Source organism: Paroedura picta, chromosome 5 (assembly GCF_049243985.1).
Source record: "Paroedura picta isolate Pp20150507F chromosome 5, Ppicta_v3.0, whole genome shotgun sequence".
Taxonomy (NCBI): domain Eukaryota; kingdom Metazoa; phylum Chordata; class Lepidosauria; order Squamata; family Gekkonidae; genus Paroedura; species Paroedura picta.
Window position 1 is genome coordinate 112,339,031 of NC_135373.1, and position 26,003 is coordinate 112,365,033.

General features: G+C 47.2%; 1 protein-coding gene across 5 annotated transcripts in view; it reads left to right on the forward strand.

The window, feature by feature from the left end:
- Positions 1 to 26,003, forward strand: part of TMTC1 (transmembrane O-mannosyltransferase targeting cadherins 1) — a 186,101-nt gene that overhangs the window by 151,271 nt on the left and 8,827 nt on the right. For all 5 annotated transcript variants that reach the window (XM_077339957.1, XM_077339959.1, XM_077339958.1 and 2 more), the window contains 3 exons: positions 10,972 to 11,080; positions 17,453 to 17,555; positions 25,308 to 25,443. In XM_077339957.1, the coding sequence (XP_077196072.1) occupies positions 10,972 to 11,080; positions 17,453 to 17,555; positions 25,308 to 25,443 (348 nt within the window). The remainder of the gene's footprint in view (positions 1 to 10,971; positions 11,081 to 17,452; positions 17,556 to 25,307; positions 25,444 to 26,003) is intronic.

The window sequence follows — 26,003 nt, forward strand, 5'->3', positions numbered from 1 at the left end:
CTAATAATTTCTTCTGAAATGCTCATTTTAATTCTTAATTGATATTCCTATGAGCCACCCAGTAACTGGCCAGAAGTTGCATGTAGCTTAAGTTGGAGGAGGGCAGGGAGCAGTTCCTCTTGGCAGCAGAGAACAGGACCCTTAGTCATGGCTTGAAACAATGAGTAGAACGGTACTGGCTAGTTATCATGAAAAAAATTCACAGTCAGAGTAGTTCAGCAGTGTAATAGGCTGTCTAAGGAGGCGATGAGCTCCCCATCACCTGTGGTTTTTAAGCAGCAGCTGGACAGATACTTATTCTGGATGCTTTTGGCTGATCCTGCACTGAGCAGAGGGGTTGGACTAGATGGCCTGTATGGCCCCTTCCAACTCTATAATTGTGTGATCAGGCCCTTTGGCTGCAAACGGGAAGAAATAGGTTTTCTGCAAAGGCAGAAGATGTTCTGGCTTTGCCCAAAATACAGTGGATGCAATCTGCACAGTGCAGCCATTGCCAAGGACATTTTTATGTGCCCTAAAAGTCCCCATTTGTCTCCAATTCTGCTCAGGGACCACATTTATAAAACGTAACTCTGATGAAATATCAGGGTGAAAAGAGTGGCACATAGTTTATTCTTAGACAGGGGTTCCTTTGTGCAGTAGCAAGTGCCCTGAAGAAGCTCAGTAACGAATCAGGAAATTAATCTTTCTAAACTTTTGCAGTAACTATTCAGGCCAAGTTTGTCGAGATGCAGATTGCACTAGAGTTTATCGCTGCAGGAAGAGAATAGACTGTTTGCTACGCTCTGCCGTTTGGTACGCTCTGCCTGCCTGTGCATCAGAGAAGATAATAGACGCTTGTGTCTCCCAAGAGCCTTGAGCATGCCATGCTTGCTCTTGCGAGGCAAATGTGCAGTGCCTGGAGACCCAGCAGTATACTTATATAAAGAATCTTTTTGGCTGAGTTCTGTACAGTACTTGAAGAAAAGGCAGGATACCCCCCAAGGGGATAGTACAACAACTGTATCCATTTTTTTCTCTACATTTTTTTATGCTGGAAACCAAACAGGTTAGAGCCTCAGTGTTAGAGCCTCAAATGGGCAATTGAGCTTAGAAACGGACCAACAGGTGACTCAATGTGGATCAGGAGCACTGCACTGGAGAACGCGTGGTGAACTCTCCCAACTTATGCTGTCACTGTGATCAAAAATGGTCCTCTGGGATGTTTTAAGCCTCAGAGTAGATAAAAAAGCCTCTTGTGGCGCAGAGTTGTAAGGCAGCCGTCTGAAAGCTTTGCCCATGAGGCTGGGAGTTCGATCCCAGCAGCCGGCTCGAGGTTGACTCAGCCTTCCATCCTTCCGAGATCGGTAAAATGAGTACCCAGCTTGCTGGGGGGTAAACGGTAATGACTGAGGAAGGCACTGGCAAACCACCCCGTATTGAGTCTGCCATGAAAACGCTGGAGGGCGTCACCCCAAGGGTCAGACATGACCCGGTGCTTGCACAGGGGATACCTTTACCTTTACCTTTTAGATAAAAAAGCAAGTATCCATATGGTTCCTGTGTGTATGAGAGAGTTATACTGTATTGCCTTTGTTACATATTGGGGATGGGTGAAGCTATAGCAGCTTTCTGCATCTAAATTATGTCTAGATCAGCCTTTTTGCCGCTAAGGGCCCTGCAGGATCTACCAGCTTTCCGCAGGGCCTGTAAGACGGAGCTCTTCCGCCAGGCATATGGTTGAGGCCAGGGCAGCTCTCCCACTAATCCATCAGAGGATCCCCTCCAATATTGAGATCTCTAACACTGAGATCATGGTTAGATCTATTGTATTGGTGCCACCCTCTTCTGAACATTATTCTCTCCACCAGGCTGAACTAAGATCAGAATTGTGACCACCGCCGCTATATGTTATATGTAACTTTTAATTGGGGTTTTTATGGGGATTTTATTGTGTTTTAACTATTTATGTTGTAAACCGCCCTGAGACCTATTGGGAGAAGGGCGGTCTAAAAATTAAATAATAATAATAATAATAATAAAAATAATAAAAATAATAAAAATAATAAAAATAATAAAAATAATAAAAATAATAAAAATAATAAAAATATATAAAAAATAACTCCCACCCACTCTGGATACCCTTCCAGTGCCATCAAGAAACCCTAGGGTTTCATGAAACCCTGGTTGAGAAAGCCTGGTCTAGATCCTTAACATTACATACAGCAGTGGTCCCCAACCTTTTTTAGGCTGGGGACTGGCAGGGCAACTGCCCCGCCCGCACATCGCGCATGCGCGGCTGAAATTGCGCGTGCTCGGCACTTTCACGCATGCGCGATTTTGGCAGCACATGCCGCATGTGCGCATGCGTGGCCCGGCACGATTCCCTCTCCCCGCCCCCCCCCCCAAAGTAAGAAGCTTCCCGGACCGCAAGCTTGCGGCTTGGGAAGTTTTTTACTGCGGGGGAGGGCGGGGAGAGGGAACCGCGGCCTGGCGCCATGGCCTTTGCGGCCCGCAGGTTGGGGACCACTGACATAGAGTTTGGCTTTCTTGGGTATGCTAGCTCCATTGTGCTTCCTTTCAAAGATAGCATGACTATCCCTCCCTTCCTCCCTCCCTCCCTCCCTCCCTCCTTCCTTCCTTCCTTCCTTCCTTCCTTCCTTCCTTCCCCGAGGGCTAAGGGAGGCTTACAACACTTGGGTTTTACAACAGATGAAAATCCCAACATGTAAAATATAGAATTTACATTTAAAACAGTCTAAACATTCAAGATTCACTGCCATTTGTCTATTCAGAGAGGGAGGACTCTAACCATCACAACTAGCCCCCACGGTTTGTCCTGAGTGCTCCTAGAAACCGATGCACGAGGGTGACCAGGTGAAATAACTAATGAATGAGTAGCCCAGGACCACACACAACAAGACACTGGCAGAGGCAAAATGTGAATGAAGATCTCTCTTATCGAAATTAACTTCCAATCCAGTGTATCTTAATCCCCATCTGAGGATCTTCCCTTCCTCAGTGTGAAATCCACCTCTGTAGAGCCACTGCAAACTGCTTGCATGCCGAAAACTGAGTGTTATATCGGGAATGGGACCAGAGTAGTCATGTTCTCATGGGACCAGGCAGCATATGCAATTCCTGCTGTCACATAAGAGATACTATAATCTTTTTATTATCTCCTTTAAAGATGCACGTTGTTCTCTGATCAAACAAAAAAAAAGCCATTAATGGGGAAATGAGCATAATTGAGAGGACGACTTCGTGCTCAGGAACTATGCCTGTGGGTAATAAAAAGATTTTACTGCTGCCAAGTGGTTTTTTTAAATCTTTTATCTTCTGATACTGGCATTTCCTGTTCTCGTGCCAAATGCTGGTTTTTGTCTACCAGGGTCTGTAAACGTATCCCAAAAAATTCCCAGGCAGGACTTCAGACATTGTGTAAAGTGGCAAATGTGTTGAGATTTTATTATTGGTGGTTGTAGTTTTCCCTTTTCTTCATACATGAGGAAATATTCTGCCAGTTGCAAAACTGATTGTTTTTGTGCCTTCTAGTCTGACCACTTGGCTATACTGCATAGAGCAGGGGTAGTCAAACTGCGGCCCTCCAGATGTCCATGGACTACAATTCGCAGGAGCCCCTGCCAGCGAATGCTGGGAATTGTAGTGCATGGATATCTGAAGGGCCGCCGTTTGACTAACCCCGGCACAGAGTGTGCCCAGATGTCATGCAGTGGACGTAATTGCTGTGTCTTGGCTTTTCCCCACAGTTGATATGTAAAGTGTAGATCAGGCTTTCTCAGCCAGGCTTTCGTGAATCTCTGGGGTTTCTTGAAGGGCCTGGGAGGGTTTCCCAAATAGGTTTGGCTTCGTTTTTTAAATTTTATTTATTTTATTTATTTATATTTATTAACCAACACTCCTGGACCCGGCCAGCTCCTGGCGGTTTACAATAACATTTTAAGCCCACATAAAATACATAACAGTACCATAAGAACATACTGGCGGCAAAATACCAATCTGTGAACCTCCTCTCCACCCTCTCATCCACACCCTATAGTAATAGCTACCACCACACCCACACTCGGGGTGGCTTCTTCTGGTGATGTCCAGCCCATAGGGCCTGTACCAGGAGGGGCCTTGTATCATCCTAGCCTGGTCTCAAACTAATGCCTGGTGGAAGAACTCCATCTTACAGGACCTGCAGAACTGTGATAGTTTCATCAGGGGCCTCAGCTCTTCTGGGAGCTCATTCCACCAGATCATGGCCAGGACCAAAAAGGCCCTGGCCCTAGGTTGAGACTAGGTGTACCTCCTGGGGGCCAGGGACAACAAAGCAATTCAAACCTGCAGGGCAAAGGGCCCTGTAGGAGGCATAAGGAGACAAGCGGTCCCTCAAATAAGTGGGACCCAGGCCGCGGATGGCCTTAAAGGTAAGAACCAAAACCTTAAACATGATCCAGAGGCTAACTGACAACCAGTGCAGCTGCCTCAGCACAGGACAGACGTAGATCCTCCAAGATGACCTCGTAAAGACCCTAGCAGCTGCATTTTGAACCAGTTGCCATTTCCGAATCAGAGATAAGGGTAGGCCCACATAGAGCGAGTTACAGTAGTCTAACCTGGAAGTGACCGTTGCATGGATCACTATGGCCAAGTGTTCTGGAGACAGGTAAGGCGCTAGTAGCCTTGCCTGGCATAGGTGGTAAGACATCAGTTGGGCTACCCTTGTGATCTGAGCTTCCATAGAAAGGCATCAAAGATCACCCCTAAATTCCTAGCAATAGGTACAGCCATAAGCTTCATAGGGAGGGAAGACACGCTTCCTGATCCTGCCCACCTCTCCCCAGCCACAGGACCTCCATCTTGAACGGGTTGAGTTTCAGGCGACTGCCTGAACTATCCAGACAATGCTTCCAAACAACTGGCAAATGTTTTCGGGGGATGGGGTCCAGCTGGCCATCCATCAGGAAATACAACTGGGTATCTGCATACTGGTGACAACCCAGCCCAAAACCCTGGACCAGCTGAACCGGATGGCGCATATAGATGTTAAAAAGCATAGGGGACAGTATCACCCCCCTGCAGCACTCCATAGGGGTGATATTTATCGGGTGATATGACCATATATAGTCATGTTGACCTGCCCACCCCTCACATGGCCAATGATGGGTCTTGAGAGGGTGGGAAGGGGAGGAGCCCCAAGTGGGCAGCTAAGAAATTCAATTAATAAATAGTAATAAATAAAAATAATAATTCACAGCTATGCCTCCCTACCATATTCTGCACGATTGCGCGACTTCTGGGGTTTCTGGAAGCTTGAATAACTTTTACATGGGGTTTTATCTTTTTACTAGCTTCAAAGCCTGTTCCTAAGAACAGACCTTGAAAGGGTCCCCTCCCCGGGCCAGGCAGCTTAAGGTGGCTTTGGGCCGCAGCTCGCAGCCGGACCAAGTGGGGCAGGCAGGGGCTGGGCAGCTCAGTAGCAGGGCCGAGACAGACAGTCCTTAACGAGCAATCAGCAGGCCGGGAGGCCCTCATCAGCAGGCCCAGCCTAGCAGGCCAAGCGGTCCTCATTATCAAGGCCTCCACCACGACCCTTTGCCCAGGGCCTCTCCCCTTGTCTGCTGCTGGCTTCATGCACTGAGGCGTCTGAGAGCAAAGAGGCTAGAGTCCAGGGACGGAGGGCAGGAGCTGCAGCAAAGCTGGCTGCACCCTGATTGGTCCTACTCCAACTTGGACAGCCAGACACGTCCCACCCCCTAGGCTGTTTCATAAATATATAGAGGAACAACAATGGATAAGTATGTAACCTGCTGTGAGATGGCTCGCTGATAGCAACAAGGTAGAAATCAAATCAACCAACCAACCAACCTGGGTCTCCCAGATCGTTGTCTGATGCACTAGCCACCGTACCACATTGGCTGTGTTTTGCTACAAGGAGCAGGAGTCAAATATTTATTTTCATTTCTGTTTGCATGCCACTCTCTCCAAAGTGTGTTTGCTGGTTGTCTGTGCTGATGGAGTGGGTAAAAACCTTGCCAGTAAAAGAAAGGCAATTACGAAAAAATGGGGGGAAAGTCAGAGCTTGCTGGGCTAATTGTTCTCTTTGAAAGCCTCAAACACCTACGGTCTATTCTTCCGTCAGTCCCTGCCCTAATGAAACACCATATAGCTCTTATGGATGTGAAGTGCGTGACAAAGAACAAACACAATGCACTGTGCGAAAGTACCTGCAGAGCATAGAATTCAAAATAGTTCATGCCGCCCCACGTACAATTCAGTAATAATAATGTAGGACTGATGTAAGCTGGCGTGCCTATGTAAACACTGATCTTTCTAGCAAATACACATTTATTTATAGTCCACCTTTTCTCCTGAGACTCAAAGCAGATATGTATATTAAAGTCTTTTAATGGGAGTTTTAATGGGTTTTTTAAGACATTGTAACCCGCCGCGAGCCATTTGGGAGTGGCGGGAAATAAATCGAAATAATAATAATAATAATAATATATTCAAACGTATATTCTCATATTCTGGTTATTTTTTTTTCCAGATATGGGAGTTATAGGGTTGCCAGGTCTTCTCTGGCCTTCGGCGTGGGGATCAGTGGGTAGGGTGGCCAGAGATGGTTCCAAACCCCTTGGAGACTTGGGCTTGTTCTATGGGGAGGACAGGGACCTCAGCAGTACACAGTGCTGTAGAGTCTACCCTCCAAAGCATCCATTTTCTCCAGGGGAACTGATGAACTGTAATTCTGGGGGATCCCCAGGTCTCACCTGGAGGTTGGCATCCACGGGGAGTGTGTAACCCAAATTGGAGGTATTTGAATTTAGTTGGGGAAATTAGCTAATAATTAGAGACTTAGCGAGGCGGGAGTAACAACAGGGTCTCTATCTATGTATACTGGGTTATTCCCTTAAGAAACTCTTAAAGAAACTAGAGCAGGGGTAGTCAAACTACGGCCCTCCAGATGTCCCTGGACTACAATTCCCAGGAGCCCCTGCCAGCGAATGCTTTCGCTTCGTCAGACTCACACCTTGAATAAATCTTTGTTGGTCTTAAAGATGCTACTGGACTCTGATTTGATTGTGCTACTTCAGACCCACACGGCTCCTCATTTGAATCTATCCTTAAATAAACCAGTCTGGTGGAAACTGGGAAGGTGTTTTTATTAAGGAGAACTTAAAAGGGAACAAAACTAGCATGCAGCAAGCACAAAACCATCCACGTAGTGATTATCTAAGGAAAATGAATGTCGAACGGGAATAGTTTCAGGAAAGGGAAAGATAATAGCTACCATCATGATGTGGAGAAGTCGTCTGCGGATATAGCAATGAAAATCGCAAGCACTCCATGAAAAGAAGCCTACACGCAAGTAGGCAGTGTATGCAAAGCAGCCATGTGCACAAGGATGGCAGGACCACACAGAGGGGTGTATATGTGGATTGTCTCAGAAATCACACAAACAGAATGATTCCCCTCACCATCTTTGTAGCCCTCCTCTGGACGCGCTCCAGTTTGTCTACATCTTGCTTCAGTTGTGGTGCCCAAAACAGAACAGTCCTCAAAGTGAGGACTTACCAGATTGGAGTATAGCAGTAACATTACCTGGCATGATCTGGACACTATACTTCTTTTAATACAGCCCAAAACCCCATTTGCCTTTTAGCCACCGAGTCACACTGCTGACTCATGTTCAGTATATGGACTAATAAGACCTCCCGGATCCTTTTCACACGTACTGCTGCCAAGACAAATCTTGCCCATCCTATAGTGATGCAGATGATTTTTCCTACCTAAATGAAGAACTTTACATTTATCAACATTTAAATTAATCTTAGCCCAGTTTTCTAGCCTGCCAAGATCATCCTGTATTCTGATTGTGTCTTCTGGTATATTTGCCCCTCAGTGTGCGGAAGGGTCCGGCTACTAACAGGTTAACTGGGTCCGGTCTCATTCCTTTAAAGCATTGTCGGGGAAATGGCTTTTAGAGAGTAAAATCTCTTCTCCCCGCTCGCTTTATTGCCGATGGCAGGGCAAGCTGCATGCTATGACCGAATGCATGTAAGAGAGCCCTGCTGGCTGCTTTTTGTTTTGTTTTCATAAAGAAAAATAGATTTGGGGAGTGGCCAGACTAGATGGAAAAAGAGCTGGGGAGGGTGCTCAGTTGCTCAAAATGTGCAATTTGGAAAACAGGTTTCCCTAGAGTCATGGATTGCAACACCCCTTTTTCATGGCCTGGACATGTGGAGCGGGGTTCTAGCCTCTTGACCAGGAGTAGACAAATTGCGGCCCTCCAGATGTCCATGGACTACAATTGTAGTCCATGGACATCTGGAGGGCCGCAGTTTGACTACCCCTGCTCTTGACCCTGAGCTCACAGCCTGGGACTTGAGAGAAACAGCTTGGTGGATGCAGCCCAGCTCAGACAATTTGTGCTTTATTTGCATGCCAGACTCTGTAATTAGGAGTCTTCTCCTTTTTTGTAAGGCCCATTGGATCCCTCCAAGGTAAGGTGACCAGATTGTCCCACTTTTGGAGGGACATCTGGGGGCCCCTGGCACATTGTACTTATGTTGAAATTAAAAAAATATATATATTACAACACTATTTTTGTGTTCTATGCGTTCTGTGAAACTTTTTGTTGCTCCATATAAACCAAATTTTAATCAAGAATCCCCCCCCCTCCCCGGGTCAACGGTGTCCCGCTTTACCAATGTTAAAATCTGGTCACCATACTCCAAGGATAAAAGCAGCCTTTTTAGGCATTAGTTCCCCGTGGTGTGATGGGGCCAGCCGTGATGGGAAAGGGCTTAATTTCCACCCCCCTGTTTCTTTTATTCATTGATGAGTTGTACCAGCACACCCATTTCTATCCAAGCCATTCACTATAATAACTTGGACATGAAAAGAGGGGGGAAAGGGGCCATTCAGAACTCTCCATGCCCTGTGCTGCCTTATAGATAACGGGAAACAGCAGAGTAGAGAGACTACCAGTAAGAGATCCCCCCCTCCCCAGGCACTGAAGCTAATAGTTCCCATTGGGGGCAAGCAGCCTCCTTCATCAGTGCTTCTGGGTGAACTTTCCATTTAAGACAATTGTCTCCTGCTGATTCATAGGCGGCATGGGTCTCACTAAGCAATTTGTATTTTTCTCTTCTCAGCAGCTTCGATTTTTAAGTATAAATATGTTGCTGAGTTTTTGACAAGGGAGGAAAAGGAATTAAAAAAAACAAGCATTTTGTAACAGCAGAGTACAGACGTTGTGTCTTCATCGACATAATGCTTTCTTTTGGAGTTCTCAAATACCTGGAAGTGACATTGCAGCAGCCCTCTAGCAATTTCCCCAAATCTCTGTGGTTTTACAGAACGTTTGGGGGATTGCTTGCGCTTTGGGGTGATGCATGATATCACTTCCGGGCGTGTGACAGGAAGTGATGCCACAGAAGCACTCCCCCCCCCTCCATTTTGCTCTTACTGCTGCACTGGGCAGCAGGGGGCCAAGGTGTCAACTCCTAAAACAGGAGGCCTAGATTCCTTTTTATTGGGCACCTTAAATACTTGTGTGTTGGATCCTGGAGTCGTTCTGCTTACCATAAGCAGAACGAGTCAAGAGGATCCAACCCACTTTGATTTTTATCCATGCATAGGTTTTGTGGACTAGAGTTCACGGCTTTATCAGATATGTGATCTGACAAAAGCTTCTTAGCAGAGGCACGGACCCAGGGGCCAGCCCCTGCAACTGCCTCCATACCCACTCAGGTGCCATTGTTACAGGTCCTGATAATATCATCCAATGCTGTCTAGGGCTCCTCTGTTTCTTCTTCCTCCAGCGTATCAGCATCGTCCTGCTGTCAACACAGGAATAACTGTCCAGCAGCTCTCACTGATTGGGGATATGGTGCTCTCAAAATTCGATTTAACTTTGAGCTGTGCTGTTGACAAGGATCCTAAACCAGCCCGTAGGTGACAGCTTGCATAGGATTTCCGTCTGTTTGCTCTGCTTCTTCCCTGCTGCCAAAATATCCTGGGCAAGCCAATGGAAGTATTGCTCCTCTCTCACACACAAACTTAGTAGGATGGATTTTGGTGCCCTGTACGTTAAATCTGTCTTTTGCATGTCTAACTTCACTTTCCTAGAAGGGGAGCAGGTAGGTGCCCCCCCGGTTCTCTTTGCCTCGGTTTTATCCTCACAACCACCCTGAGAGGAAGGTCAGGCTAGAGGGAGAAGGAATGGCCCAAATTTATTCAGCAGCATAGCAAAGTCTGTGCCGTTCTCATCCATCCTCCTGGCCACTGCACAAAACCAGCTGTAAGTTGTCAATTACTGACAGCCAGCCCCCACGAATGAACCGGAAAACGAAGGAATTTGCTGTCTCTGAAAAGCCATTTCTGCCAAGGGTACATTTCACATACGTCCTTCTCTACCTGCCCATTCCTTTCTCTCCTATCAAGTTGGGGCATTCCTGGAAACAAAACGCGCAAAAAGTTGTTATGGAATTAGACTACACTAGGAATGTCTGGATTGCAGGCATTTCTGAAAGTCGACAGGCTTCCTGTTGTGTCCCGTGTCCCTTTTGGGCTGCTTTTGGTCAGGTCTTGCCTGCTTTACTTTGCCTCGGTTCTCTAGGAATTTTAAATTGCCAAGTGTCATGGGGAGGGGGAGAGGCCAAAAAAGTAAAAGGAAGAGCTTTGTGGGGTATTGCATGCCCTGTCCAGCAAGCCATGGGAAATTTTGCCAGCATGTCACAAAACGGAGCACATATCCAGTAACTGCTCCCCCTTCCCTTCTCCGTGCTGACAGGCTGTGGAATACGATACTGCCCCAGGAGACACTCGATGGAAGGAATTTAATTATTTAGTCCTTGCTGGAAAAAAAAGCGGAGACGGGTATTTTCGAGTCTGTTAGCAGTGCTGTAATCAATAGGTGAGCTGAGAATGTTATTAAAAGAACTGCCTCTTTTCCACCTCCCTTCATATGACTTGCAGGTCCCAGGGGAAAAAGGAGGAAGCTGTTCTCTTGCTGAGAGATTCCATTCAGTACGGACCAGAGTTCGCAGACGCTTATTCCAGTCTTGCTTCACTGCTGGCTGAACAGGTAACCTGTTCCCTTCAGGTGCACGTGGCCAATAATGTGATGTGCCTTGTTATCTAGAATCATAGAATCATAGAATCATAGAGAGTTGGAAGGGGCCATACAGGCCATCTAGTCCATCCCCTACGCAGGATCAGCCCTAAGCATCCTAAAGCAATCTAGCATTACCTTTCCTTGTCATGCTGTTGGGAAAAAAGCATGCTTGCGGTTATGGCTCCGCGCATGTTGTGCAGGAAGAACCATGAACAGAAGAAGTAGGATGACACTTTCGTCACGACAGAGAACTTTAATAATGACATTTAACAATGCATAATAATAAAGGAAAAAGAGAAAGGGTGGGAATGAGCAATTCATAAAGCTTAAAGGTATGCACATGGAATTCTATTATTGCTGATTTTTAAATTCCCAGACTAATAAACAGGGGCTATTCTCTCCACAAATCTGTCTCTAGGGGCAAATCCATTCCTTTGATCCCTAAAAGCGTTGAGTTAATTTAGTCATTAAGACTACATCCCAAACCCATTTCGATCAATAAGAAACAGGCAGAATACCACCCCCCACCCCTGGCTACAAGCAGTGTTTAATTTAGTAGCCTGTAATAAGCTTAACGCTAATTCTAAATACATACTTAACACAATGCCTTTTAAGTAAAGTAACTCAGTTTAGTTCTGAATGACTATCATAATGTAATATCTCCTTTTGAATGTTTGGAAATCGGTATTCAGAGCTTCTTGTATTTTGCACAGTGCCCCCTGATCAGATGCACTGAACATGAATGACATTGCTGACAGCTGTCCATTACATAAATGTGGGCTTCAAAAAGCTGTTTATAGAATCATAGAATCCTAGAGTTGGAAGGGGCCATGCAGGCCATCTAGTCCAACCCCCTGCTCAACGCAGGATCAGCCCAAAGCATCCTAAAGTTTATGGTGTTGGAAGTAAAACTGTATCAAGGAAGTCTCAATTCTGGGCTTGAATTGTCCATAATTATATTCATACCTTACTTGGTGTAGTGGTTAGGAGCGCCGACTTTGATTCCCCGGGTGGATTCCCCATTCCTCCACATGCAGCCAGCTGGGTGACCTTGGGCTCACCACAGCACTGATAAAGCTGTTCTGACCAAGCAGGAATATCAGGGCTCTCTCAGCCTCACCTCCCTCACAGGGTGTCTATCGCTCATCCAGTGTCACCTGCCACCCTCTTGAGCCTTCACAGAATCAGCCTCTCCGCGAGATGGCTATCCAGCCTCTGTTTAAAAATCTCCAAAGATGGAGAACCCACCACCTCCCAAGGAAGCCTGTTCCACTGAGAAACCACTCTAACTGTCAGGAACTTCTTCCGGATGTTTAGACGGAATTTCTTTTGAATTAATTTCATCCCATTGGATCTGGTCCGTCCCTCTGGGGCAAGAGAGAACAATTCTGCTCCATCCTCTACATGGCAGCCTTTTAAATACTTGAAGATGGCTATCAGATCCCCTTCTTTTCCCGGCCTGTTGCTTGTATAAGGCAGATGCAATTTTTGAAGTGGGGAGAAAGCGCTACCCTTTGTGTTATTAAAACGCTATCATACCACCTTCTTCTCACCCTCTAGAGGGATGTTTTTTAAAACGCCTAGGCTCAGAAGGCTAGAGAGAAAACGCCGCAAGGGCTGTTAGGAAAAAGAAACCAGAACTTTGCCTTTTGATGCCGGTTTGCTTTATCTACGGAGGAGAGACGTCTCTGCATGCTAATTTCCCCCTTCTTTACCATTGACGTATGAATAAACTCCTATGTTGAACCAGCTCCAGAAAATAGATGATATTAATTGCTCACCGTGACAAGTGGTTTAAACAGTATGGATTTTCAGTAGCATGGCACACTGGTCAAAAGGCCATTTAGAGCAATAGCTAATATAGAGTCCAAGAGGCTATGAGTCAAAAGCAATTGCCACTTAGAAGCCGTGACCTTCTTTGCTGCTGAGATGACAGAAAATCCTGCAAGAAACGTTCATCGTTGATCTGTACCATTCATTCAGTCATCATCTTGCGCACGGAAACAATCTTTAAAAAGTCAGAAGACGATACACACAGGTTATGATCCGGGATCTTCTTGTCTTGATGACTCAAGAAGAGTTGTTTGCTTGTGTTGTTAGCTCATGGGTCCCTAACAAATGCTTCCTTCTATCAAAAGAACAGTCCCGCGATTGCAGCCGCACGGAGGTATTGCGTGTGATTTGTTGATCACGAGAGTCGACTGGAGTTTATGTACCTACAGGCATCGTGCAGCTGGGACAGCTGCCCCATCAGAAGACCCAGATGTGCATTCTGTCCCTTCTATGCAGAATGACGATGCCATGGGAGGCCCGCTAGAACAAAAGCACCTGACTGTCACTTTGCCTTTCTTATTTTTCGTGAAATCCCAGATTCTGGAAGTATGGATTTTCTCTTCCTGAATCTTAGCATTCATGGGTCGGAGGATTCCTGGATGGCAGTGAGAACCTTTTCTTGCTGGATAGGTAGATATTTTTGAGAGGTGCTATCAGGCCCTGATCCTCTGGCAGCCGCTCTGTAATAAATACTTGGAACCTCTCTGCATGTTTTAAACTTCTGCATGCATGCACACAAAATAATCAAGTCCATGCTGCCTAAGCAGCCCTGCTATCAGAGTCATCCTATCTAAAATGTGCATAGTATCCTCTGGTTCATGTCTCCAGTAAAAGGGGGTGCCAATTCTAAATACTATTATGTGAATTTATGAACAAGGGACAATGTATAGAATCAAAGAGCTAGGCCTTATAGACCATCTAGTTCAACCCCTTGTTCAATGCAAGAGATACAGAGCCAGTGGATCTGCAAGAGATGGCTATCCAAGTACTGCTTGAAACCCCTCCAGCGAGGGAGAACCCATCAGCATGCCCTAAATAGTTGGTTTCACTGTTGAACTATTTTTACCATTAATACATTTCTCCGAATGCTCGACTGAAATGTGTCTCCCTGTACCTTGAACCTACTATATTTAATCTTTCCTTCTGGAGCGGCACAGAACAAGTCTTTGACCGCGTCCATGTGACAGCCCTTCCGGTAGTTGAAGAACATGATCTGCCTTCCTTTTCCCATGCTCCACATACTCCGTTCTTCCAGACTTTTCTTGTGGGACTTGTTTTCCAGACCTCTGACCATGTTCCTAGCCCTCCTTCAAGCCTTTTCCAAATTGTCTTCGTCTTTCTTGAAAGTGTCATTCTCCCAGCCTGACACTGTATCCTGCATTAGGTCTGGCTATGAAGAAAATATTAGAAGAGCTCTGCTGGACCTGGCCAGTGGTCTGTCTAGTCCAGCATCCTGTTTCATACAGAAGCCAGCCATTTGTCCTGCAGGGCCAACAGAACAGGACACAGAGGCTAACAATTCCTCCAAGCACTGAGTTTCAGAGATTTACTGCCTCTGAAGTTCTTCTAAGGTGCCTGCTATCCTTCCCACTAAATTTAACAAAGTTTTCCTCCACCCCTTCATCCAAGCCATTGAGAGAAATTAAGAGCGCAGGGTCCCAAACAGAGCCCCGTAAAGCTTACTGATTTTCTTCCAGATTGATACCCTTTGAGTATAGTTCTCCAACCTTTAGTGACTCCACCTGGCACGACTGTAGTCTATCTCATATTTAATTAACCGATTAATTCATTAATATCACGGGCCTTTTGTTAAGTGCTTTGCTGAAATCAAGGTATGTTATAACCACAACTTTTTTCAGGACCCACTAAGCAATTAAAAATAATCAAGGAGAGTCTGGTAGAATTTAATTTTTGGCAAATTCATGCTGGTATAATCTGTTCTAGTATCTTCCCTGGTATCCATTTCCTGGATCTTTCTTTTTCTTCTTTTTGAAGACTGAGGCACGATTTATCCATCTTGACTCATTAAATTTGCGGATGACACTAGATTGGGTGGGGTAGCAAACACTTCGGAAGATGGAGATAAAATGCCATCATACTTGGATACGTTGGGGAAATGGGCAGATGATAGATTTACATTTTAAATGTAAGGTTTTCAGTCTTGGTTGTAAACCAACAAAAACACACCCCAAATGGGAGATACTCTTCAGTGTAGTAGTTTGTGTGAACAGAATCTGGGTTTGTTGGAATGCAAATCGAGTATGATTAGACAGCAGCAAACGTGGCAAATGTGATCTCAGGGTATATCAACAGATGCTGCATGTGCTGGCAGTGGCTCTTGGGGATTGTAGTCCATGAGCCTTCGGGGAGGGCGGTATAGAAATAGAATAAATAAATAAAGAATAAATAAATAGTGGACATCTGGAGGGCCGCAGTTTGACTACCCCTGGTTTTGAGCTTTAGCTCTCTTGACAGTGGGAAGCTGGGTCCACTGATGATCCATAGGCATCTCTGTCAACCTGGCCCTCCTCCACGTTCCTAAATATTATACGCAAATAACTTACAGGATACCTAAACTAAAACTATCCATGGATGAGGGCATATGGGCCCTAGGATTCCAAGTGAAAGGCCGTACAGGCTGCTACTTCCATTATGCTAGCGGCTGCCACAGTGTCATTCCTCCTCACCATGTAAACAAGTCACACAGGAAGCCAAAGATACAAAATGGGAAAGAGCAGCACTTCCTCAGTTCCCATTCGGGTTGTGCGCTTCGGCCGCTGAAGCAGCCGTTCGAGCCCGAAACGGCCAGCACCGTGGCACAGGAGGAGGGGTGCCGCTGGTACTGACCCGCCAGCTGGCCCACGCACACACCTGCATTTGTGCACCGAATGGTGTGCTGGCTCTGGCATCGCCTCTCCACCTCGGGCCACGGCGGTGGCCGCTTCCGGCTTGAATGGCCACTTTGGTGGCCCTAGTACACAACCCTAGTTCCCATTCTACCAGAATATATCTCATACTAGGCCAAAGTGCTCCAAGTATGACTTATAGACACCTCCTAGCCAAACTGATGAATTGTAGATCCTGGATATATATATTTTTTTCTTACAGTTCTTTCAGGGATGGAATTTGCATTGGTTGCTCCTGCACAGCACATTTCCCCCAGCAGGCTAGGAATCTAAAATGAGCCCTGGTGTTCCTTTGCTCCAGTAGCGGTAAAACGTGCATTTAAGATTAATGTTTCATACTCACAGAAGTTGGGCTGTAAGTCAGGGTAATTGCCCTGTCCTCCTGTTGAAAGCAGATTCGAGGGGGTAGCCGTGTCGGTCTGAAGCAGCAGAGCGAAGTTTGAGTCCAGTGGCACCTTTTAGACCAACAAAGTTTTATTCAGGGTATAAGGTTTTGTGTGCATACACACTTCTTCAGATAGAGTGAAAGAGAATTTCCTCAGCCATTACATATAGGTAGAGAGCGGGCAGTAAATTAAGATATAGCTTAATGTAATGCTGTACAACACTCGATGTTGTGGTTAGGAGCGCCAACTTCTCATCTGGCGAGCCGGGTTTGATTCCGCGCTCCCCCACATGCAGCCAGCTGGGTGGCCTTGGGCTCGCCATGACACTGATAAAGCTGTTCTGACTGAGCAGAAATATCAGGGCTCTCTCAGCCTCACCTACCTCACAGGGAGTCTGTTGTGGGGAGAGGAATGGGAAGGGGAATGGAAGCCACTTTGAGACTCCTTCTGGTAGAGAAAAGTGGCATATAAGAACCAACTCTCCTTCTTCTTCAGTAATATCAGGGCTCTCTTTGCCTCACCTCCCTCACAAGGTGTCTGTTGTGGGGAGAGGAAAGGGAAGGTGATTGTAAGCCGCTTTGAGACTCCTTTGGGTAGAGAAAGCAGCATATAAGAACCAACTCTTCTTCTTCAGTAATATCAGGGCTCTCTCAGCCTCTTCTTCTTCTTCTTCTTCTTCTTCTTCTTCTTCTTCTTCTTCTTCTTCTTCTTCTTCTTCTTCTTCTTCTTCTTCTTCTTCTTCTTCTTCTTCTTCTTCTTCTTCGGTCGGCGGGAAGTCTGGGGCACCGGTGGGAAAGCACGCAGAGCAGTGGCTCAGGCAGCGGCATCCCTCAGCAAAAGACTACCCCCCAGGGACTCAGTAAAATTATCAAGCGTTGACCGGTCCCCGGTGATAAAAAGGTTGGGGACCACTGCTCTAGAGGCATTCATCTCTTCTCTTTCCTTACACTTCCTATAGGTGGCTTTTTTCCTTTCCTGTAAAAGGAGCTTGGAGCAGCAGCAGCTAACCTGCTTAGCTTCACCGTGTTGTCCGTAATCTGGCTGTTGGTCTGGCCTTCTGCTGGTACTGGAACAGTTCCGTCAAGGCTGGCCCTGGCTTCTGGGGAGGGCTCTCCCAGCCTCATAAGCCAGCGTAAGAAATTAGCGGGTAACCATTCAGAGCAAGGCTGACCGTAGTTTGGGTTAACCACATTTCCTCATTCCCTTCTGTGTTTAAGGATCAATTGAAAGAAGCAGAGGACGTATATCAGGCCGGAATAGAGAACTGCCCCGACAGCTCGGATCTGCACAATAATTACGGGGTTTTCTTAGTGGATACGGGTAAGTAAAAAGGTGTCAGGGTTGGCACGCCATAACTGGGTTATTGGATCTATTCTGTTATTGTTATATTATTATTATAAACTGAGTTACCTGTATCATTCCTGTTCCATGTGAACCACCCTGAGCCTTTGGGGAGGGCGGTATATAAATGCTATAATGAATGAATGAATGAATGAATGAATGAATGAATGAATGAATGAATGAATGAATGAATGAATGAATGAATGAATGAATGGACTCTTGCAGTGCGATCCTCAACAAAGCAACACCCTTCTAATTCCATTGAAGTCAGTGATCTTAGAAAGGTGCAACTCTGCTTAGGACTGCGCGGTTAGTTGGGTCTGCTTATTTGTGAGAACCATCCAGGTACTGCTGGATGCCATTTTCACTGGGGTGAAGCAAAATATCAAGGCTGAGCCAGGATTAAGTGTTCATGGCTCTTGCAAAGTGCCTCCCAGTTTGGGCAGTGGCATTTGTAAATGTATTTGCAAGAATCAGATGCTGTCTCTCCCCTTCAGGGTCTACTGCTCCTTCTGAGAGTCATTCCCCTTCTTCTTTTTGGCATTGAGTTACCTTCACTGAACTGGCTAGCTGTAGTGATTAAGAAGACTCTTGCGAGTCCCTTGGACTGCAAGGTGAACAAACCGGTCAGTCCTAGAGGAGATCAGCCCTGACTGCTCCTTAGAAGGCCAGATCCTGAAGATGAAACTGAAATACTTTGGCCACCTCATGAGAAGGAAGGACTCCCTGGAGAAGAGCCTAATGCTGGGAGCGATCGAGGGCAAAAGAAGAAGGGGACGACAGAGAATGAGGTGGCTGGATGGAGTCACTGAAGCAGTAGGTGCAAACGTAAATGGACTCCGGGGAATGGTAGAGGACAGGAAGGCCTGGAGGATCATTGTCCATGGGGTCGCGATGGGTCGGACACGACTTCGCACCTAACAACAACAACAACAACAACAGTGATTAAGAACAGTGACCTCTAATTTGGAGAGTCAGGTTTGATTCCCTACTCCTCCTCCACATGTAGCCAGCTGGGTGACCTTGGGCTAGTCACAGTCCTGTTAGAGCTCTTTCTCACAGAGCAGTTCTGTCAAAGCTCTCTCAGCCCCACCTACCACCCAGGGTGTCTGTTGGGGAGAGAGGAAGGAAAAGCTGATTGTAAGCTGCTTTGAGACTCCTTTGGGCAGGGAAAAGTGGGGTATAAAAACCACCTCTTCTTCGCGGTGGTTGGTACCCACCCAATTTTGCTGATGAAGTCACAATATGATGTGATGCTGTTGTGTGTATCTTTAAGGAGAATCACATGCATCACTACACCTGCCTGGATCAAACAGCAGGTGTGTCTGCAGGCAATGAGTGAAGAATAGCACAGGTGTTGCACCTTCACGTCCTTACCTCTTAGCAGTTCAAGGCAGAGAGTTTCATTTGGCATTTGGTTTGGCTGTGCAGGAAATGCCAGCTTCGTAAATTAATATTGAAATGAGAGAGCCTTAAAACTCCTTGGAATGAACTAAACAAACAAAGCCTGACTCCACTCCTAGATTGGCCAGCCACACGGCAAGGATCTGTCATTAGCAGCGATATCCCGCCAGCACCTTTCTTTCTTTGCCTTTTTTGTACAAATTCCCGCAAAGCTCTGCCTTCCTTTCTCCTGGGGCCTCACCACGGCCGTGTGCCATGCCCTGATGGTCATGCTCAAAGCGACAGACGCTTCAGACGCTTTCTCTCGCTCTTCCACAGCTGCTCCGTGGCAGAGGGGCTCTTCCGCTTTGGAGAGGGCAGAGAACAGCTGCTGTGAAATAATAATAATTATTATTTATTTGATTTCTTACCCGCCACTCCCAATAAGGCTCGTGGCCGGTTACAGAATGTGCATAGAACCCCGCCCCCAATAAAAACTACCCCTAAAACAACCCAAAATCACACTCAATACAAGGCACAGACAATCAAAATACACGAGATGTACAAAAGCAGCTGAAAACTCAAACCACTAAACCCCATCCCCAAATAGGCACAGTTCGTTCCCCCCTCCCCAAGCCCCCCGCCAAACAAGAAAGTTGCGTGTGGAGTGGAAGCCACACTGGTCAGCACTTCACTCTAAGCCACTGACTCAATCCCTGCTTCTGTGCTTTCTGTTATCTGCCTGGCAGGCGCATAATAGGAGTTGTCACTGCACAGGGCATGTTTTAATCGGCTGCATCTCAATAGTCGACCCACAAAGCGAGCCGCCCTTTTGCTTCCTGAGAGGCCCTCCCTCCGAAACCGGCACAGCGAGACACTTGGCCCAAGCAGTTGTCAGCGAAGCATAGGCAACGGCCTGGGCCTTCAGCATCTCGCAGGGTTAAAACGAGGACAAAGTTTGCGGCATGCTGCAGGGAGAGTCTTTTCCAGGCCGGGCTGCGGCAGGGAAAGTAATTTGGGATGTCCCACCAATCTGTGGGGGATGCATTGGTCTTTTACACTGTGCGGGTGGGTGGGGGAGGGCAGGGGAGAGAACCAGTTCCCTTTTACAAAGCTTTACGTTGTGCACGTGTGTGTGTGTGTGTGTGTGTGTGTGTGTGTGTGTGTGTGTGTGTGTAAAGTGGTGCCAAGACGAGCTCAGCAAGGGGCTTCCAAGGCAAGTGAGAAGAAGAGCTGGTTTACCATTGCCTGCCCCTGCAGAGTCTTCCTTGGTCGTCTCCCTTATTTATTTTTATTTATTTGTATGCTTTTGATCTCTATCCCATCACATTCTGTAGACTCGTGGCGGGTTACCTAAAACAAATTAAAACCCCTACAAAACCAACCAGACCCTTTAAAACTGCTGTCCTCAACCCCTGGTCCGGGGACTGGTACCGGTTCGTGGATCAGTCGGTACTGGGCCGCGGCTCTTCATCGTCCTCCTCCCCGGCTGCTGCCTCGGGGGCTGCCCTGCCACTCTGCTGCCGGCTCACCTTTGGTACTCTCCGGCGGCTGCCAAGGCTGGGACTCCCCCTAGGCATGGCACTGTGCAGCTGCTGCTGGCAACGCCCCCCAGTGGGCGGCGGAAAATCAGGGGCACCAGTGGGAAAGCAAGTGGAGCAGGAGCTCAGGCAGCGGTGGCAGCATCCCTTGGCAAAAGACTACCCCCCCTCGGGGGCCTCAGTAAAATTGTCAATCGTTGACCGGTCCCCAGTGATAAAAAGGTTGGGGACCACTGCTTTAAAACACAAAAACACAAGAAAGCAGCAGAGTCTCCATTCTTCCCCTATCACCGCCAGTCTGCCACTCACCACAGGGTGGGGGTTTGCATGATGGTACTGCACTGGCCAGAGGGGGGCCCCTGTTGCTCCTGACCCTGGCCTCAGCCAAAGACCTTGCGGAAGAGCTCTGTTTTGCAAGCCCCGCAGAACTTAGACAGCTCCGTCATGGCCCGGGAGCTCCTTCCACTAGGTCGGGGCCAGGACCAAAAAGGCCCTGGCCCGGGTTGAGGCCAGGCGTGCTTCCCTGGGGCCGGGGACCATGAGCAGATTAGCAACCGCGGAGCAAAGATTTCTGCAGGGGGCGTATACAGGCAAGGGGTCCCTCTGCCTTAAGGGTTAATACCAAAACCTTGAATCTGATCAAAAACCAAACAGACTGAAAACTAGATAAGCCCCGGAACGGGAAGTTTTTATTCCATTTATGCAGTGCGATCATTTGTGTCACCTCTGAAGCCAGGGATGTCAGAAATATGAGAAGTGTGCCTTTCACTCTGCTTTGCCCTCATCCCGTCCTCCTGAACTTCCACCCATGTCCCCCCCCCCACCCCCCAGACACCTTTGACAGCGCATGTGGAAAGCACAGCCGCTAAAGTGCTGGGATTTGTGACAAGCTCCTCTCTTGCCAGCTGACACGGCCCAGGGACCTGTTGTTCTCCACCCCCGGCCCTTTCAGACTGTCAATTAAGCGCTTGGAACAAGATAATTAAAATATTGTAATTTAAAAAATCTAATGGCTCTTTAGTTCTCTCTATTTATTTGTCTTCTGAGCTGCATTCAGATGTCATGTTAAGCTGACATTAAGCTGGGATGTGAGCAAATTTGGCGCACTGCCATGCGCAGGCGCACACTTCCCTCTTCCTGTATCTCATGGAGCCCAAACTCTAGTTACCAGCAGCAGGCGAGAAATGCAGATGTCTGAGGTAACCAAGAGTTTGTCTCCCCTGGATCCTAAGTCTGGATGAAGCCCAGGTTTTTGTGTTGTCACAAAATACAGCTACCCACGGCCACAGTATCAAGATGGTTTGTTTCCCATACAGCCGCGAGAGCTTGGTTCTTTCTTTTTAAAAGTAAAATTTAAAACCATGATTCTCATATATAAGATGGGGTGAGGGAGGCCTCTTGAGGGAGTTGGAATGGTCAGGCATCGTTCAAGGGAGGGAGGCAGAAATCTGGGGTTTGTTATTTTCTCATTCTATTATTATTATTATTATTATTATTATTATTATTATTATTATTATTATTATTATTATTATTATTATTATTTAATTTTTAGACCGCCCTTCTCCCAATAGGGCGGTTTACAACATAAATAGTTAAAACACAATAAAATCCCCATAAAAACCCCAATTAACATCAGCAAAAGTTACATATAACATATAGCGGCAGTGGTCACAATTCTGATCTTAGTTCAGCCTGGTGGAGAGAATAATATTCAGAAGAGGGTGGCACCAATACAATAGATCTAACAATGATCTCGATGTTAGAGATCTCAATATTGGAGGGGATCCTCTGATGGATTAGTGGGAGAGCTGCCCTGGCCTCAACCATATGCCTGGCGGAAGAGCTCCGTCTTACAGGCCCTGCGGAAAGCTGGTAGATCCCGCAGGGCCCTTAGCTCTTCTGGGAGCTCATTCCACCAGGTTGGGGCCAGGACTGAAAAGGCCCTGGCCCGGGTCGAGGCCAGGCGAACATCCCGTGGGCCCGGGACAACCAGTAAATTCATACCCGCAGAGCGGAGTGCCCTGCGGGGGGCATAAGCAACCAAGCGGTCCCGCAGGTAAACGGGATTTCTAGCTGGAAATCATAGAACATGGAGTTGGAAGGGACCTCCAGGATCATTTATTTTATTATTTATTTATTTAGATTTCTATACCGCCCATTTCTTTGCAGCTCTGGGCGGTTTACACTGAACATTATATAACTTACATGGAACATTAACATCATCTAGTCCAATCCCCTGCAGAATGCAGGACGTTCACAACTACCTGCCCACCCACGGTGACCCCAATTCCATGCCCAGGTAATTGCCCCCCTCCCACAAGCCAGAATCCCTGGCCAGTGTGGCCTGGAAGAAATTCACCTCCAAACCCCAAAGTGGCAATTGCCATTTCCCAAGAAAGGTCAAGAAGGTAGCCAGGCAGGCTTTTTTCCATCTGCGCCGAGCTCGGCTACTAGCGCCCTACCTGTCCACCGAACACCTGGCCACAGTGATCCATGCGACGGTCACCTCCAGAATAGATTTCTGTAACTCGCTGTACGCTGGCCTGCCCTTGTGCTTGATCTGGAAGCTTCAACTGGTACAGAATTAAGTGATGACACTTTTCACCATCGTGGACAAGGGGGCGCTGTTGACTGGTCTAAACCCAGTTCTGCACTTACCTGATCTCTTTGACGCTTCCGGGTGTGTATTTCTCCCCAGTGGGGATGCCAAACAGGTTATAACATTTTTCTTCCACTCCTCTGTTTTATTTCCCCAATAACCATCTTATGGGATAGCTAAGAGACCATGGCTCATTCTGCACATGCTGGATAATGCATTTTTGATGTACTTGAGCAACTGGGCTTTCCTGTGTGGAACAGGAAAATCTGCTCACAGGAAAAGTGAGCCGAAAGTGCATTATCTAACATGTGCGGAATGAGCCCATGACTAGCCAAAGGTCACCCCGTGAGCCTTTCTGGCACACTGAGGATTTGAACCCCAGGATCTCCAGTACTCTGAACTCTGCACGATGTGGGCTCTTAAATGGAGCGTTTCCTTATTTCGCTGTTGCATGTAATACTAGTTGGGATGTGGATCCATATGAATTATGGCGATGCCCCCAGGAATACTGGCTGTTATCCAGGTAGTCCGCCATGAGATTCCCATGAGATGGTGAAACTTCCCTACATGTTGTGGTCATATGGAAGTTTGAACCCAGGTCTTCCCAATCCCTTTACACGTGTGAAACTCAGGCCGCTGTCCACAGTGTGGTGAGTTCAGGGGAACGGCTTACAGCAGGAATGCTAAATCATGGAATGTAAGAGTACAACCTTTTGCTTTGTTCTACAGTCAACCTTCAGGGCTTGCGAAAGAGCACAAGGAAGGCAATTTCCCAGGAGTTAGTGACCCAAGGGGTTTGTAGATCGGAAAATGAACCTTGAAGGGTGTCTTGGAAGCTATGGGAAGCCAACATTGAACCATGGGTGCTGTTGTTGGGAATATGGTCTCTGTGCAGTCTTCTAACTTCTGGACATACTTTAAGGGCAGGCCCAATGTGCAGCACATAGCAGTAATCCAGCCTTGAGTGAATCACATACAGTCTGTGTCTCTTGGGTAGCTCAGCCCTGCTGCTCTATGTCAGTCTGAAATGGCTGAAAGTTTATAAAGAAATGAAGAGAGCTGCACTCCAAGAGTCTCTTCCCCCCACAAACACACACACATACTGTGCCACTCATACACTTTGGTTATTTTTAACCTTGACATGTTTATTTGCATCTCATGCACAGATTATGCATGCATTCTGCTGTGGGAGATGCTTCCACGTGCCAGGCAGTGGATTCACGCACGGAATTTATCTTAAGTAGCGGCTTGCTTCCCAAGGCTGGCAATCTGTCATTTTCCCTTCAGGACGGAATCGGCACCAACACATTTGTCCCTGTTTGTTGGAATGCAGAGACACCTGGGCATGATTCTGCTTAATCAGTTTACGCACACGGCACTTGTTCCCCCCCCCCATAATAAATTCCCCCCAAAGTCTCATCCATCACCGCCAGCCGTGGCAAATGCAGTCAGGTGGCTCCACCCTGTGGTGACATGGAAATACAGGAGCAATGCGGGACTGTTTTAGACCATGGTCCATTGGGCTGGAAAAAATCTAGTGTCACCTCTGCCATGGGCTGACAGCAAGGCCTTCTGGTTTTCCTCCTAGGAAACCCAGGCGAGCCCCATGGGTAGGGCTAATCTTATTTCATCCTCACAGCAACCCTCACAGGCTCCTCTGGGAGATATTGACTGTCTACATCAGTAGCTTCATGGCTGAACGGGGATTCTTGGATGCTTTAGGATGCTTTGGGCTGATCCTGCGTTGAGCAGGGGGTTGAACTAGATGGCCTCGTGACCGCCAACTGTTCTTAGGAAATGGGTGGGTCCAAGTAGGACTTTTGCCCAGCAAGACTACTGGAAAGTTGATTGGCTGCACAATGTTGGTTTGGTAGCAGCTGACACCACAAGGATCTGCACTACATGACTTGAGTTAAGCTGCGGCAATCATTTTGTGGCTGGCCCCGCCTCCTGAGGCAGCCATTTTGTTGCTGAGCCCACCACACTGTGTCAGAATTCCAGATGTGCCTGCTGGCTCAGAAATGTTGCGGGCCCCTTAGTAGAATTGGAAAAGCACAAAACAGGATGACTCTTGCTGTTTTGTTTTTTTTGTTAAAGAGGCTGAAATTTTCACACTCAATTCTCAGCGTGTGCCCCTGCGATAAACCTCCGCAATAGCTTTGCCGATTGTGATGAGGGTAGTCATAACCTGTCCCCTCTCTTTTGCAGGCTCTCCAGAGGCTGCCGTCTCCCACTACCAGAAGGCCATACAGCTGAGCCCCCAACACTATGTGGCCATGGTGAACCTGGGCAGGCTTTACCGCTCACTGGGGCAGAACAAGGACGCCGAGGCTTGGTACAAACGGTAAGAAGAGAAGAAGAAGAAGAAGAAGAAGAAGAAGAAGAGTTGGTTCCTCTATGCCGCTTTTCCCTACCCGAAGGAGGCTCAAAGCAGCTTACAGTCGCCTTCCCATTCCTCTCCCCACAACAGACACCCTGTGGGGTGGGTGAGGTTGAGAGAGCCCTGATATCACTGCCTGGTCAGAGCAGTTTTATCAGTGCCGTGGCAAGCCCAAGGTCACCCAGCTGGCTGCATGTGGGGGAGTGCAGAATCGAACCCAGCATGCCAGATTAGAAGTCCACACTCCTAACCACGACACCAAACTGGCTCTCAGGAAAGCAGGGAGAGAGAAGTTCGTCTCTTCCCCTTCCGCAGAGGGCTGGCAGCCTTTTTGTCAAACAAGCCCACCCTGCCCAGATCCTGGATTTATTCCATGAAAAATGCAAATTATAGTTCTGTGGATGAATTATGCAAACCACTGCTTTATACATATTGTATTATTTTATTGCAGTTTGGGAGCGTTTTGAATTTTGATGTGAATTTAGTGGGGTTTTTGTTTTGTTTTTTTGCTAACATTGAGGATA